This window comes from Cajanus cajan, chromosome 5 (genome assembly GCF_000230855.2).
Source record: "Cajanus cajan strain Asha chromosome 5, NIPB_CcT2T_4, whole genome shotgun sequence".
In the NCBI taxonomy this organism is placed as follows: Eukaryota; Viridiplantae; Streptophyta; class Magnoliopsida; order Fabales; family Fabaceae; genus Cajanus; species Cajanus cajan.
The window spans coordinates 58845008-58860191 of record NC_138521.1 but is presented as its reverse complement, the minus strand read 5'-3'; the positions used below and the strand labels follow the sequence as shown (position 1 = coordinate 58860191).

The window sequence follows — 15184 nt, the reverse complement described above, 5'->3', positions numbered from 1 at the left end:
CATTGATTGGCGAGTTCAGCATGTTGTCTTTCTACACGAGTGGGAAACAAGGTTAGATCGTGTTTGGATACAAGTAGCTTGTACTACTACACGTTTAAGTAGTAATTCAGAGTTCATGGTGTGCTATAAAAGACACACCAGATGTTGGATTGGGCCTATTACTGCAAAATAAGGTTATGTGGTAAGTAACATATAACAATAAATATTTTATAATTAATTGTTTCGATTGTTTATATTTGTGTTTTATATTAAGTTGAACATGTACAAATAACAATATTTTGATTTACAGGAGGGCATTATTGAGGAAATGTATCATAAGGCTAAAACAGAACCTAAAAGCAGTTTTTCAATGCAAGAATTGACTGATAATCTTGCTAACTGTTTAGAGGTATACGGTGAATTCCACTGACTTCAGTATCCCTCTATAGGTGCTCCACCACCATGACAAGATGAGCTCGAACCAATTGTTGTGGAAGATATTGGTGCGGGGCGACAAGAGGGTCGTGGCCTTGGACGTCGACGCAGGCGTGTTGATCACCAGCCTGTAGATATATCTGTGCCATCACATGACCCCCCTGCAGGTAGTTATTACGCTTATCCAATGACACCATCTGGGGGTTATAGTCAATATGTTTATACTTCAGGTGATACTAGTAGAGAAAGTCCTACTTCTGCTGCTTATGTTTCATCTCCATCTGATACATATTTACCACCTTCATTTGGTACCTATGTTCCATCTCAAGCAACACAGACTCCAGATCCTTATACGAGCAACATGATGACCCCATCAGTACCTTATTATCCATTTAGATATGGCAGAGATGATATGCATGGTACTTCATTTGGAGGATCTTCTGTTCGACAACATACTTCTATTGGACAGTCTAGTTTTGGACATCCTACTTCTATTGGACAGTCTACTTTTCAACAACCAGGTTTTGGACAACCTACTTCTATTGGACAGTCTTCTTTTGAACAACCAAGTTTTGGACAATCGATGCCCGCTACAGAAGAAGTAGAAGAGGAGGACCCTGTAAGAAAGAACCCAGATCAGGGTGCTAGGCATCGTGGTCGTCAATGTATTTTGTCACCTCATGATCCGATAGATCCACGATGGAGGCATAGGAGATGATTAATTTGTATATGTTATATTTTTGTGTTTTTAGGACATTCAATTATGTAATGAATTAAAATTTTTAATCCATGTTCAGTCATTATTGTCTTTAATAGTCATGCACCAATAATTTAAAATAATTCATACTTAATTAGACAGAAGAACAAATACTTAAAATATCACACATGACTAAATATTACATGATGAAAACTCCATATAGACATTAATGATTTAGGTCATCGATGATATTTGATGCTAGTTGCGGACAGTTTGTTCTATTATGACCTTCAACCCTACAATGTCCACAACGTTGTCTTCGTTTTGACTCTGTCTAATCCATTTCATTTCTTATACGCGTTGATTGCGGACGGCCTTTACCACGCAACATACTTTGGTAAGGGACAATGTGAGGTCCGTTGGTAGGAAGAATGTTGTCATCATTGCCAAGCGGGTACCATTGGCCAGAATATGCCTATTTAATATATGCATTTGAATGGGCAGCAACAACATAGGTTAAGGGATCTATGCGAACATAAGCACATGCGACAATGACATGTGAACATGAATATCTGTAAGCTTGAAAAGCTCCACACTCACATTTTCTTTCATTAAGAAGTACTGTCGAAGTATGACCACCTCTTTCTGTAATTGGATTAAAAGCTTCTTCCACTTCGAATCTGGCGGCCTCATTGTCATATCTTCGAACAAAATGAGATGTTGCCTCCTCTTGGTTGTTCTGCATAGCATCCATTAACTTTGTACAATATCGTTGACCAACGGCAAGCTCCGCATTTGCTTGACCGATCCTTTGCACAAAATACTCAACTAACCTAGCATATGTACACTTTATAAGAGCTGTTATTGGTAGGTTACGGGCACCCTTTAAGATCTTGTTGACAACCTCAAACAAGTTTGTAGTCATGTGTCCGTATCTGCGACCTTGGTCATCATGGGCGAGGCTCCATTTTTCTAACGAAATCCCATCAATCCATCGACGAATTTCTATGCTTATCTCACGAAATTGTTCAAGCCTCATAGTAAAGTTATGTTTGCAAGTTGTGTAGCCTGTCAAAATATTAACATTAGGTAATAGCATAACATATTATGTACTATAAAAGCATAGAATGTAAGAAGGAAATAATATTTTACCCATGTGAATCAGCTCTTGTTTGAGTTTCACATTTTTAAATCGGTGGTTGAAATTGCTTGCAATGTGACGAATACAATACACATTATAGTTATAAGGTGGTTGCCAACCATTATTTTCATTTGCCACAACTGATTTGATGCTTTGGTGTCGATATGATATTAAACAAATGTCTTGCTTTGTAATTATATATCGACGAATGTTTGACAAGAACCATGACCAATCACTTAATGTTTCACCGTCGACTACAGCAAAAGCAATTGATAAAACGCGAGCATTACCATCTTGTGTTGTAGCGATTAATAGAGTGCTGCGATATTTTCCATATAAAAATGTTTCATCAATTTGTATGATGGGTTTTGTGTAATTGAATGCATGACAAGCAGGTTTGAATGTCCAAAACACACGGCAAAACTTGCGAAAACGTGTGTTGACGACATTATTTGATACATAATCTGTTGTCTCAAGTCTATAAGCAGAACCAGGACAACATTCTAGCATTCTATCCAATCACCTTGGCAAAAGGTCGTATGAATTTGCCCAATCACCAAAAACTCTTGAAATGGCTTTTTGTTTTTCTTTCCAGGCCTTTCTGTAAGAAACCTTATAATTAAATTGCCCACTTATTATTTCTTGAATTAAGGATATTGACACGAAAGCATCTTCCCTAACCATTTCTGAAAAGTATGTATAGATAAAGTTACCTAATATGCAAGAGCAAATGAATTCTGAGTCCAATTTGTTGTGATCTTGAGACAATATTATATTAATACATGTGTGTCGACCACCCCATTTCTTTATGACCCACTTATTATTGTACTTAGTGGACATACTAGCCCTTAGTTTCCAAGGGCAACCTTCATTACTATTCGGACATCGTACAGACAAAACCTTCAACCCAGATTCAACAACTACAAATGTCTGATGAGCATTCATAGAGTAGTGTTTAACAGCCATTTGGACATCAACTTTTGTATGAAAACGTAGCCCAACATACAACTCATCTCCAACGCGCCAAGAATTGGGAACATCTAATCCACCATACCACATTTCTTGATCTGGATGAGACCAATCGATATAACTATAATGTGTAGTATCGCTCCAAAATGGAGGTTGTGATGGACCTATAAGGTTACAAGAGGCACAATATGAATAATAAATATTACCAAATTAAAATCAAACTACAAAAAACATTTAGAATTACCTGATTCGTTGATTATGGGAGGCTCAATGTTACCTTCGTCAGATGAGCTATCATCTGCAATTTCATCATCTTCTTCAACATTGATATCATCATCGTCACTTAAGTTTGTTGCAAAATCAATGTTTGAATCAGGATGATTTGTTGGTGGCAAAATTGTTTGCTCAAACTGATGGTCACTATTCATTACATTTGATTGTGTCAAAACTGGAGGTTGATGTACTTCTTCTATTGTAGTTATTTGTTGTAAGGAAAAAGATGTGCCAACAATATGAACAACAATATATAATTCTATCATACTCATATGACTTTGCCGTTGAAAATTATCAAACATGCATGCAACATATTCATCGTTTGCAATTTCTACAGCTAGATAAAAAACGGATTCACACCATGCAAATATCTACAAGTAATGCTGGAAACAATTTGGTTATGATGCAACTTCAACTTCAGATGAATTTTTTTCTTTAAAGATTCAAAATCCAATACACGATTTATGTGAATTGTTTTTGTGTCACCTGTAAAAATACAACCTTGCTCGTTAATTCTACTACTATTATAATATAATAAGCAAATGAAAGACATTTTCAAAATGAAAATAGAAATATGCAAAATCAAGATGGGAATATGATAATAAAGAGAAGAGTAGCAAAACTATAATATGAATTGAAGACTTATAGAATGCAGAATGGTCGAAGACAACAACTCATTTATCTATATATAACAAAACTTCTGAATGGTAGACGTCACCCCTGGTGACGTTTTTCATAGTCAGAAAACGTGTTTCAGAGCCTAGAAGGAGTACGTTTACGTTTGTTTCAGAGTACCTGTGTTTCAGAGACAAAGAGGAGTTAGATTCAAACACAAAACGTTAGTACCAATGACGTTTTGTGTTGTTTTTTGTTGATGAATAGAAAACATCACTGGTACTGACATTTTCTACTGCTTTTTGTTGATGAACTGAAAACATGAGTACCAGTGACATTTTCTATGTGAACAGTGTTTACACGTCACTTTAATGTTTGCCACAAATCGTCACTTACCTTGACGTTTTCTTCTTGCCTCAACATCCTACGTGTCCAAAACTATTTAGTTTGGTAAATAGTTTTTTAATTAATTTATTTTAGAATTTTTTTTATTTATTATGGTTCTTCTGCCTCCATATTTACTCCTTTAATATACATAGTCATCAATTATATTTGTCATAAAATCATATAAGATAATGACTTGATGCAACTTTTGATATTTATGATGGAAAAGCCTATTTTGGACCTCATGGATATTTTTTTACTGTAGTTTGTAAGCCATTGACTTTGGATCATTAAATGCAAATTTTTTTTCAGCTGTACCATAAAAGTCATTTTGTCAAAAAAGATATCTCCCTGTTTTGTATATAGTGAGATATATGCTCAATAAATTTGTCAGATTTTCAAGTTTTTTAAGATTTTACGGTTTAAGTCGAGTTAATCACCTATATACTGCTAATGTAAAGTTTTTTTGCATTGGCAGTCAATCAGAACCGTTAATAGTGCCTTTTCATCTGCTCATTTAATTAAATTAAAATAAAAAAAGTTACTATTAACGGCTCTGATTAACTGTCAGTGTAAAAAACTATACACTGAAAATGTATAGATGATTAACTCTAAGTTGTCAAAATATTTTTTTCCCCTAGTTTAATGAAAGAGTTAATCATCTCTACACTGCCAGTGTAAAGTTTTTTACATTGGCAACCAATCATATCTTTTAAAGTTACTTATTTTATTATTATTTTATTAAATAAACAACTGACATGTCACTATTAAAAGATGTGATTGGTTGTTGTGTAAAAAAAACTTTACACTGATAATGTATAAGTGATTAACTTTTAATGAAATACCTGAATCCATAAGATTAATTGAAGATTGCAGGAGAATCATTTGAAATCACAAACATTGGTATCATGGCTTTTATCAACCAAATCGTGTTAGTAGGGACTCAAATTTTTATGATGAGTATATAAACAAAATTGAAACCATATAAAATAAAAAATCAAAATGATAATTTTTTTGTGTGTAAATCATAAGTCGGAAATAATCTGGTTAGATAATAACTTATGTGAAGTAAAACTTTCTAGCATAAATAAAATGATGGAAGATTATATAAGATTAAGAAAAATCTCTGAAAAACCAATTTAAAACAATTATCCTACTTTATACGCATAGAAGATTTAGTAATTATTCAAAATGATTCAAACAATTGCCTCAAGTTTTAAGTCTGCCTAATAATATTTGAACCACGTTAAAATGGGAATCGTGATAGTAGTTTGTTTGGAAGTGCTTTAGAAAATTAAAAGAATTGAAAAAATAAAAAACTAATCATTTACGACACAGTAACAAAAAATAACATGTTTAGAATAATATTTTAAATGTTTCTTAAATTATATTATAATTTAAAATCTATTACCTATCCTAAAATTAAAAATTTTATAGTATTTTCTCTTGGACGAAAACTTTTTTAGCAATTATTTCGCCTTTTCATTAAGAGATGATATTTGCATTAAATATGTCATCTTATTATGTTTTTATTTTAATTTATTCTTCTAAAACCTTTTTTTTTAAATTAAAACAATCTCCATTTAAATTTGAACTAAATCCAAATTGATTATCAAATTAAAGTTATATTTTAAAAAAATATAGTTAAATTCTAACACATCATATCGAATTAACAATTGTGACTGCAGTGTACTAAAGGTACCATCCAAAGGACTATAATATTTAGTTATATTTTATTTTATATTTTATTATATATAATTTAATTTTGATAGCTAGGATTTCATGCAGTCACCTGTGCTGCAGAGAATCCACACTCCATACCCCACATTAATATGAACAAACTGCTAACTGCCCAACGGATGTGAATTGTCTGCAGTCAGAGAGAAGAGAAGCTCAATCTCTGTCCTTAATTTTATTTTCCAACACGTGTAAAATTAATAAAATATAAGAAAATAAAATTACAATCCTTTAGATCATGACTGCAGGCAATCCAGTTCCCCAACCCCTCAAGAAAAAAGAGTGGCATGGATCATGGCAGGAATGATATTTCAGTCTGAGCGAACTAGAGCTCAGAGAAGTCTTTCATGATGAAATTCAATTATTCGAGGTGGAACTGGAGCTAACCATAACCAAATCAAATAAAAACACTACCAGCATTAACATGACTGCAAACCAGTTCTACTGTTACACATAGACATACTTCGGGATCATAACCGTTATTTGGTACTATCCACACCTTATTTCATGTCACTCTTTTAGATACCTATCACAGCTTTGAAGGAGACTGGTACCAGCCCCAAGGTTCATCAGAGATATACTGAGTCACTTGCTTCACACTTAAGTAATTATCAAGTCCCCTGAAAAAGTTGATAAAAAAAATTACTCACAAGCTCAAATAAAACTTGTAAACGATTATATTTTTCACTCCATTATCTGAGAATAATAGAGGTGAAGGAATATTTTCTTTTGCAATCATGCAAGTTTATTGTATTATCTCCACAACTTCATTTTTATGCTAGCTTCAGATCAAAGGAACATGCCAAACTTGGATAAACTCACTCAAACCTGCAGGGCACTGGGGGAAACTAGTATTGCATTTTTATTCTTGTTCATTATATGCTAGGAGACCTTTTATGAATATTATTAATGTAAATGTGTCGGGAAATCAAATTACTCCAATAGTACAGTGCCACGATCTGTTACACGGCTTTATTGACCTTAAAGATTGAATTTGGTTGTGCAGAATTTGATAGTCAATAAATTGTCAAACACTCAACAGCGCATGGTACTGGAGCGTTCAACAACCATGGACTTCAACTTATAAATGTGGGTTTCTGTTGCATGTTAAGACATTGTATCCAGGAAAAAAAGAAGAACGGCACTTAAGGTTACTTGCATTTGTTAATTTAGGAAATAAGGAGCATACCATTCTCCTAATTCACGACCAAAACCACTGCGTTTAATGCCTCCCCACGGGGCTTGAGTGAAGCATGGTTGAGAGCAATTAATCCATACAATTCCAGCCTTAAAAGCCTGCATTGAAGCACGATGAACTATTTAGCTGCAGAAACAATCCGATTATTCGTTGTTTTCTGTGATAACTTAGGATCAGCCTCACCTTAGTAATGCGCTCACATCTTTCTAGATCATTTGATATTACAGCAGAACCTAAGCCATAACTGTTGAAGGTCAAAGTATATAACTTAGGTATTAAACCACAAATGAAGAAAAAAAAAGTTTACAGAAAAAGTTAATGTAAATTCACAGAAAACGATCAACTCACACAGTGTCATTTGCTAGATGAATAGCTTCTTCCTCGGTGCTAAATGTTTTTACACAGAGAACGGGTCCAAATACTTCTTCTCTCCAAATTTGCATGGAGGTAGTCACATCAGTTATGACAGTTGGTTCAACAAAGAACCCCTTCTTTAGATGCTGCCATTGATTTGAAAAAAAAAAAAATTTAATTCTCACAACAATTACAGAAGCATGTAACCAAAACACACCTTCAAAGAAAGGGTAATCATACCTCTGGGCGAGACCCACCAGTCAAAATGGTTGCCCCCTCACTCTTGGCATTTGAGATAAATTTCAATATTTTTTCATACTGAACCATAACATAAAATAAATATTAGATATCACATCACCTTTGTTCAAGAAAAATATGATTCATATTAACAAGGTGTTTTTAAGTCATAAGACCAGAAAGAAAGGTAAATCATAGGAACATATACGATGATCAGGAGAACTGGAGAAGGTTCTGTCTTCCCTGACTCCCTCTCATAATACATATAGCCAGTCAACCAATAATTCAAACGAAGCTTTTGTATTATTCCATGATACATTCAGCTTGATCACTATTCATAATTAATGATGAATTGATGATATCATATTATCAATACATTCTCCTTTTGAATAAGGCATTTGAACATAACAAAGCATACCTGTCCTTTACTTTAGAGAGAGTTACGTAAATATATAACATATACAGCAATGAGAAACAGAACATATACCTGCCCTTCACTGACAATAGGGCCAAGTCTGCAACCTTCTTCCAAGGGATCAGAAATTTTGATGTTTTTGGTCCATTTCACAATCCGATTCAAAAATTCTGTTGCTATACTTTCCTGAAACAACGAGAGTATATTAGTTCATCAGCTTTTGCAGATAAATGCCCAGAGACCTTCTATCAAGGTGTCTGAAAACACTCAACCACAATTGAAGTTAATATGATCATTCCCATACGTGAAGACAGAGAAAAAAAAAACAGAAGAAGTTGCAAATACTTGTTCTTTTAGCATGCACACATGTCGATGAAGGAGTAGGATCTATTAAACTTACATGTACAATAAGGCGAGAAGTTGCGCTGCATATCTGACCATTTGTCCAGAAGCAGCCAAAGATGGCCCATTCAGCAGCTGTTTAAATCAGGAGAAAGGATCTAAATCATGCAATAGGTAATAGATAAAAAATTTACTCATCCTCACTCAGTATTTGAGAAAACACGATTCCATGATGCAAGAAGATAAGGGCTGTCCATAACTAAATCGCTATACTCAAAAAGTCACTGACCCTTGTCAAGGTCAACATCGTCAAAAACAATGATTGGGCTTTTCCCGCCAAGCTCTAGTGAAACAGGCTGCCAAGAAAACCACAAATTTGATATTACAGGGATTCATGAACAAAACGCAATTAAACATGCAAGAAAAAAAAATGGTTTCTATCTCTTTCTAAGCATATCTAGGTTGTTCATTCTATCAAAACAAATGTTCATAACTCACAGATAACTGCTTAAAAAATACCTTGACCAGCTGAGCTGCTGCCGTCATAATCTTGCTTCCGGTTGCTGAGCTTCCAGTAAAGGCAATCTGTGAGAAAAGTTCAACCCACAATGTCACTAGCTTCGCAAACTCAAAGACACAGCATTAACAATACACGCAACAATGCAAAACATAAAACAAGACAACCCCACAGAACTTCAATTCTCTCAAAAATTGAAAGCAATTGAACCTTGTCTACATCAGGATGGGCCGCTAAAGGAGCCCCAGCTTCAGGCCCTAATCCAGTGAGAATGTTCAACACACCGGGAGGAAGCCCCACTTCTCTGCAAATTTCACCCAGCTCCAAACACGTCCTACAATTTCCACACACCACACGCCATGATAAACCAACAAAACAAAGAAGCAAGACTACAAGTTTACAACAGTAATGGAGAACAAACATACACAGAAGCCAACTCAGATGGCTTCAATATTGCGGCACAACCAGCCGCCAGAGCAGGAGCAACCTTCCACGTAGCCATCAACAGAGGATAATTCCTAAAACGACAACACTCAACCATTAACTAAAGCATCCAAATAGATTAAAAAGGAATGCAGAAAGAATAAGGAGTTACCACGGAGTTATCAATCCAACAACCCCAATCGGCTCCTTAAGAACATAACTCTTGAATGTCTCCATGGGAAGAGAGACCGGAGCCTTCTGCTTAGCGTCCAATTTTTCAGCGAGGTCAGCGTAGAACTCAAAGCAACCAGCAACATCGTCCTACACGCAGGATGATACAAGTTTAATCGGTGTTCATCTAATTTAGGGATTCGAGAGGTTACTTACGATGTCCCATGCGGCTTCATCGAGAGGTTTTCCGCAATCAATAGCTTCGAGCTTTGCGAGCTGAGGCTTTTTCTCGGTGATCTGCGAGGGGGAACGGAGATAAGGAAGTGGAATAATGAAAGGAGCGAAAATAGAAAGTGAAGTAACTGAGGACCTTGGCGGCGATGGCGCGGAGGTAGCGGGCCCGAACGGATCCGGAGGCGGAGGCCCAATCGGCGCCGTTGTTGCGGGAGAGGGCGTGTTTGGCGGCGGCGACGGCGAGGTCGACATCTTCCTTAGTGGCGGCAGGGATATCGCCTGCATTGAGAAGGAGATGAGATTGGGAGTGAAAATAGATGAAACGGTGGAGAAGTGAGAATGAGAAAGAAGTGAACCGATGATCTGTTCGGTGGCAGGGTTGACGACGGGAATTCGTTTGCTTTGGAGAGGGGTTTTCCAGTCTCCGTTTATGAATAGCTGTCGAGTGGGGATTGGGATGCTCATCTTCTGTCTGTACAAGGAGAGATGACACTGTCTCTCTAGCTCTAACCAACTCAACTCTGCTACTGCTTCTAACTAGTAATATTTATATAACACAAGGAACCAAACATTTCTTTTCTTTTCTTTTATTACTTTCTTATTTTCTCTCTTTATCCAAGATATTATTTTTTTTACTCTAATAATTCTTTTTTTTAATATATAAAAAATCCTAAAATGAATCCATGTAAATATTTACCCAGCTGAACCTGTTTTCTGGAGCTGCCGGAATTTGATTCCTCCAAAACCAAATTTTTAACAGTTTTTTTTTTTAATTTTTTAATTTTTTATTTTTAATGTAAAACTGTTTTATTAATTATATAAAACAAATTTTATTTATTGTATTTAATTAATATATTTTACAAGTTGTTTTGGGTAATGATATCTTATTTTAAAATACTACAACGTGATTTGATTCGATTCTCAGTGCGTGAAGCCGTGAACATGAGAGATAAACCATGCAAACTTGTTTAGAATAAATTGTTAAAAAAAAATTTTTAACTTGGTGCATGAAATATAATCATGTCACACTGTTTGTTTGTGGAAAATTTTGTTTATGAATTTTTTTTATTTGAACTAGTAAAACTTTTTAATTTAGGTATGTGTATATAAGCCTTTTGCAAGAATGTAAGTGGAGGTGATTATATTATCCCGAATTTGAATTTAACGAGCTTTAATTTCAAAATATTCATTGATAGTTATCAAGAAATAAGTTTCATGCATGCAAACATTTAAATAAATTGAGTGAATGACATATATTTTGACGATACAAATCATTGTCTATTTTACATAATTATTGAATTATATTGCGTAATGATCTTTAAATAAATGAACTACGAAGCTGTGTTATACTAAAATAAGATAGTCCTAAGAAAAGAAAACAAATGTAGCTAAGAAGTCATACCCAACAATCTCGTACATGAAAATCATATAAGTAGACAGTGAGTATTTGTGAAAGTTTAAGTATGATTTTCTGACTTCTTGCCATGAGATTACCTCTCCTATTTTCTGACGTGGTATGTCTTAATTGCCTCTACTACGTGGCTGATATAACTTCCCTCAACCGTTCTCAACTTCCGATAACCGCTTCGCCATCTCTTAATGTTCTTTCGAGTGGGTATTGAAACAATGTGTTTGACGTTAACTCCCTGGAACTGCTTTCAACCGCTCTAGCCCACTCAAGATAATTGCTTTTCAATTTTTTGAACTACTCTCCAGATCCCTTTGTTTGTTTCGAACTCTCATTCTCCTTCTTTGGCCTACCCCTTAGGCTTCTCCAGTCCTATTTGCTTATCCACAAATTCTTTTATACTGATATAATCTCAAATTATTGTTCGAGTATCATCGCAATCCTATTTTTCGAGTAACACACAAAAAATTAGCCTAATTTATAAGTTGTTTATGGCTAGCTGTTTTGACATTAATTTTTATTTATTTATTAAGATGCACGGTTAATTATAAATAATTTATTTGTTAAATTATTAATCAGATATTTAACCGCATTATGCACCAAACTGAACTTATTCAACATGCAGACTTTTGATTATTTTTTTAACATTCTTCTGATAAATCAAATTTCATTTATATTGAAGACTACAATGAACATGTTTGTTTACGTTTTTTATTCAAAGCAATTTTGTTAATGTTCCGGTGAAAGGATAACAGTCAGAAAAACCCTAGTGATATGAGCTCTAAGAGAACCTAGCTATCGTCCTAACCTAGAACATTTGATGAGTGTAACCTATTATTAGTAAAACCATTCTTCCTTTATATATATGGGTGTCATATTTAAGAATACAAATTTTTTTCTCCAATCCCAATCCCTTGAAATAAGCCTTCATTTTATTTCTCATAATGAGGCTATAAATCACATTTATAACCGTAATCAAATATGTGCGAGAATCATGAAAATTACTGCCTTAATCAGTCTTAGAAAATCCGTGAGTGATCTTGAATTCGACTTGCTCGGTCGGATGGGGAGTTGAAAGATACATGACCCTCCATGCTTAATTGTTAAAAGTGCAAAGAGTCTTTACTCGGTTAATTCGGTCAATTGGGGATTTGGAGGGTACACAACCCTCCAGGCTCGAGCGTCAAGGGCGCGAAGAGTCTCGAGTTGGCCAGTTTAATTAGTTGGAGAGTCGAACGGTACACAGCCCTCCAGGCTCGAGCACTAAAGTGCAAAGAGTCTCACTTGTTATACCAAATTCATGTTTTTACATTGTCGAATTAGTAATTGCTCACAAGATAATTGTTTTTATTGAATAACTAATTACCGAGTGTGTGCTGGTGAAGTCGTTAAATCGAAATTTAGTCGACCTTAAAACGCGTTTTCGGCTAAGGATGTATGCTGGTGAAGTCGTTAAATCAGAATTTAGTCGACCTTAAAACGCGTTTTCGGCGCTAAGGGTGTATGTTGGTGAAGTCATTAAATCAAAATTTAGTCGACCTTAAAACACGTTTTCGGCGCTAAGGGTGTATGCTGGTGAAGTTGTTAAATCGGAATTTAGTCGACCTTAAAACGCGTCTTCAACGCTAAGGGTGTATGCTGGTGAAATCGTTAAATCGGAATTTAGTCGACCTTAAAACGCGTTTTCGGCGCTAAAGGTGTATGCTGGTGAAGTTGTTAAATCAAAATTTAGTCGACCTTAAAACGTGTCTTCATCACTAAGGGTGTATGCTGGTGAAGTCGTTAAATCGGAATTTAATCGACCTTAAAACGCGTTTTCGGTGCTAAGGGTGTATGCTGGTGAAGTCGTTAAATCGGAATTTAGTCAACCTTAAAACGCGTCTTCGGCGTTAAGAGTTGTTAATCGTTTATCATTCAGTTGATTTAATTTTTGAAATAATAGCAATTTATATACATAACATAATATAATATAAAAGAATTCACGGTGCAAATTGAAGAAGAAAAAAAAAGAGAAAGGGAAGAAGTAATTGAGAACACGACACAAGAGGGGGAGAGAGGAGAATCGAGATAAAAATAAATCAAAAGGAATAAACTCCCGAAACCATCCCTACCCCTAAACAAAAAACAAATAAATTTTATTAACAATTTTTGGACCCATCATGCTGGCGGACCTGACATGGCAAAGGCCCATTAACAACAAAACAACTACCTTATGCGTATGTACATGACTCACCTTTCTCACAACCCATCACAATTCTCAAGTAACTACATATAATATAATCTCTTAAAAGACTTTACCAACCATCATTACAAAATGAATCTTGCGTTAATTACTATGTTTCAAGACAACACCATGAACATTGACTAGAGAAAAGCCATGATCATCACCGACATCATCCAAACTTTGCAAAATTCTTGATCGATTTAAGCAATTATTTGTTTGATTCAACAACATTGACAAAACCTGCAATTAAGCATCCCTAATAAACAGATCAAGGTTCAATCCATGATACAAGAACTGAAACATTGATTTTAATTGAACATTTTTATGTGACAACGATTAAAAGGAATAAGAATTAGATACTTAACTGTTTTTATTTCAAGTTTGATAACCACATAAACCTCTTAGGTATCCGACGTCTAATGGCAGAATTGGCTTTTAACCACGTGGTCGTGGGTTGAAGTTGTAATGGTCGTGGGAAGAGTTCTCTTGAAGCCCCACGGTGGGCGCCAAAATGTTCCAGTCAAAGGATAACGGTCGAAAAAATCCTAATGATATGAGCTCTAAGAGAACCTAGCCGTCGTCCTAACCTAGAACATTTGATGAGTGTAACCTATTATTAGTAAAACCATTCTTCCTTTATATATATGGGTGTCATATTTAAGGATACGAATCTTTTTCTCCAATCCCATTTCCTTGAAATAAGTCTTCATTTTATTTCTCATAATGAGCCTATAAACCATATTTATAACCGTAATCAAATATGTGCGAGAATCATGGAAATTACTGCCTTAATCAATCTTAGAAAATCTGTGAGTGATCTTGAATTCGACCTGCTCGGTCGGATGGGGAGTTGGAAGATACATGACCCTCCATGCTTAATTGTTAAAAGTGCAAAGAGTCTTTACTCGGTTAATTCGGTCAATTGGGAATTTGGAGGGTACAGTTAATAATATATATATTGGTATTTTTTTGTATTTGTCTAAATTATTTTTTTAAAAAAGAAACAATTCTTATCTACTTCTTAAATCACTTCCCGTTGAGATTAATTGCTTGGTTATACTTTAAACACAAATTTTAAACAAGCTGATCGTGAAAAAAAGCTATGATTGTGTATCAGCATGACATTATAGGTTTTTTTTTTCAGGAACATTATAGGTTACTTAAAATACTACATAAATGATAAGTATAACATAATGAAACTCTATTTATTTTTTTTGATAAATTAAAACTCTATTTAAGAAGGGCGCGCATTTGTCTTGGTTCAATAATGACGTATATTATTAATTTATTATTAGACGATTATTACGAGGCTAAAGAACTTTGAAGAATTCAAACCCGTCCTATTTGCAGAGTTTGGCTCATATGCCTTTTACGATTCGTGATGTTTATCAAAACACAGGCAATATTTCAGACGTAAATTAAGATGGGATG

At 34.8% G+C, this 15184-nt stretch overlaps 3 protein-coding genes across 3 annotated transcripts; all 3 read right to left on the bottom strand.

Annotated features, from left to right (window-relative positions):
* Positions 1 to 1265: 1265 nt before the first annotated feature.
* LOC145958396 (uncharacterized) lies at positions 1266 to 6231 on the bottom strand. The gene is made up of 2 exons (XM_083075484.1): positions 3466 to 6231; positions 1266 to 3385 (listed from the first exon to the last, which is right to left on the bottom strand). The coding sequence occupies exons 1-2, from the start codon at positions 3794 to 3796 to the stop codon at positions 2772 to 2774; spliced, it is 945 nt and encodes a 314-aa protein (XP_082931610.1). The 5' UTR covers positions 3797 to 6231; the 3' UTR covers positions 1266 to 2771.
* On the bottom strand, positions 1587 to 2762 carry LOC145958118 (uncharacterized). The gene is made up of 2 exons (XM_083074594.1): positions 2264 to 2762; positions 1587 to 2179 (listed from the first exon to the last, which is right to left on the bottom strand). Exons 1-2 carry the CDS (start codon positions 2760 to 2762, stop codon positions 1587 to 1589), a joined length of 1092 nt encoding a protein of 363 aa, XP_082930720.1.
* Positions 6232 to 6380: 149 nt separating the features above from the next.
* Positions 6381 to 10657, bottom strand: LOC109789025 (aminoaldehyde dehydrogenase 2, peroxisomal). The gene is made up of 15 exons (XM_020347891.3): positions 10478 to 10657; positions 10258 to 10400; positions 10104 to 10184; positions 9889 to 10037; positions 9719 to 9811; positions 9504 to 9627; positions 9296 to 9361; positions 9066 to 9132; positions 8835 to 8911; positions 8507 to 8620; positions 8023 to 8100; positions 7777 to 7928; positions 7612 to 7672; positions 7420 to 7526; positions 6381 to 6850 (listed from the first exon to the last, which is right to left on the bottom strand). The coding sequence occupies exons 1-15, from the start codon at positions 10584 to 10586 to the stop codon at positions 6760 to 6762; spliced, it is 1512 nt and encodes a 503-aa protein (XP_020203480.1). The 5' UTR covers positions 10587 to 10657; the 3' UTR covers positions 6381 to 6759.
* Between the last annotated feature and the right edge of the window lie 4527 nt (positions 10658 to 15184).

Bases quoted from the DNA above. Each gene is read 5' to 3' on its own strand.
- LOC145958118 (XM_083074594.1), bottom strand. From the start codon at position 2,762: ATGCTAGAATGTTGTCCTGGTTCTGCTTATAGACTTGAGACAACAGAT. The intron at 2,180-2,263 runs GTAAAATATTAT...ATATTTTGACAG, and splicing joins ACAAGAGCTGATTCACATGG to GCTACACAACTTGCAAACAT.
- LOC145958396 (XM_083075484.1), bottom strand. From the start codon at position 3,796: ATGTTTGATAATTTTCAACGGCAAAGTCATATGAGTATGATAGAATTA. The intron at 3,386-3,465 runs GTAATTCTAAAT...GTAACCTTATAG, and splicing joins TCCCATAATCAACGAATCAG to GTCCATCACAACCTCCATTT.
- LOC109789025 (XM_020347891.3), bottom strand. From the start codon at position 10,586: ATGAGCATCCCAATCCCCACTCGACAGCTATTCATAAACGGAGACTGG. The intron at 10,185-10,257 runs GTCCTCAGTTAC...TCCCCCTCGCAG, and splicing joins TCCGCGCCATCGCCGCCAAG to ATCACCGAGAAAAAGCCTCA. The intron at 7,929-8,022 runs GTATGATTACCC...AATCAATGGCAG, and splicing joins CTGGTGGGTCTCGCCCAGAG to CATCTAAAGAAGGGGTTCTT.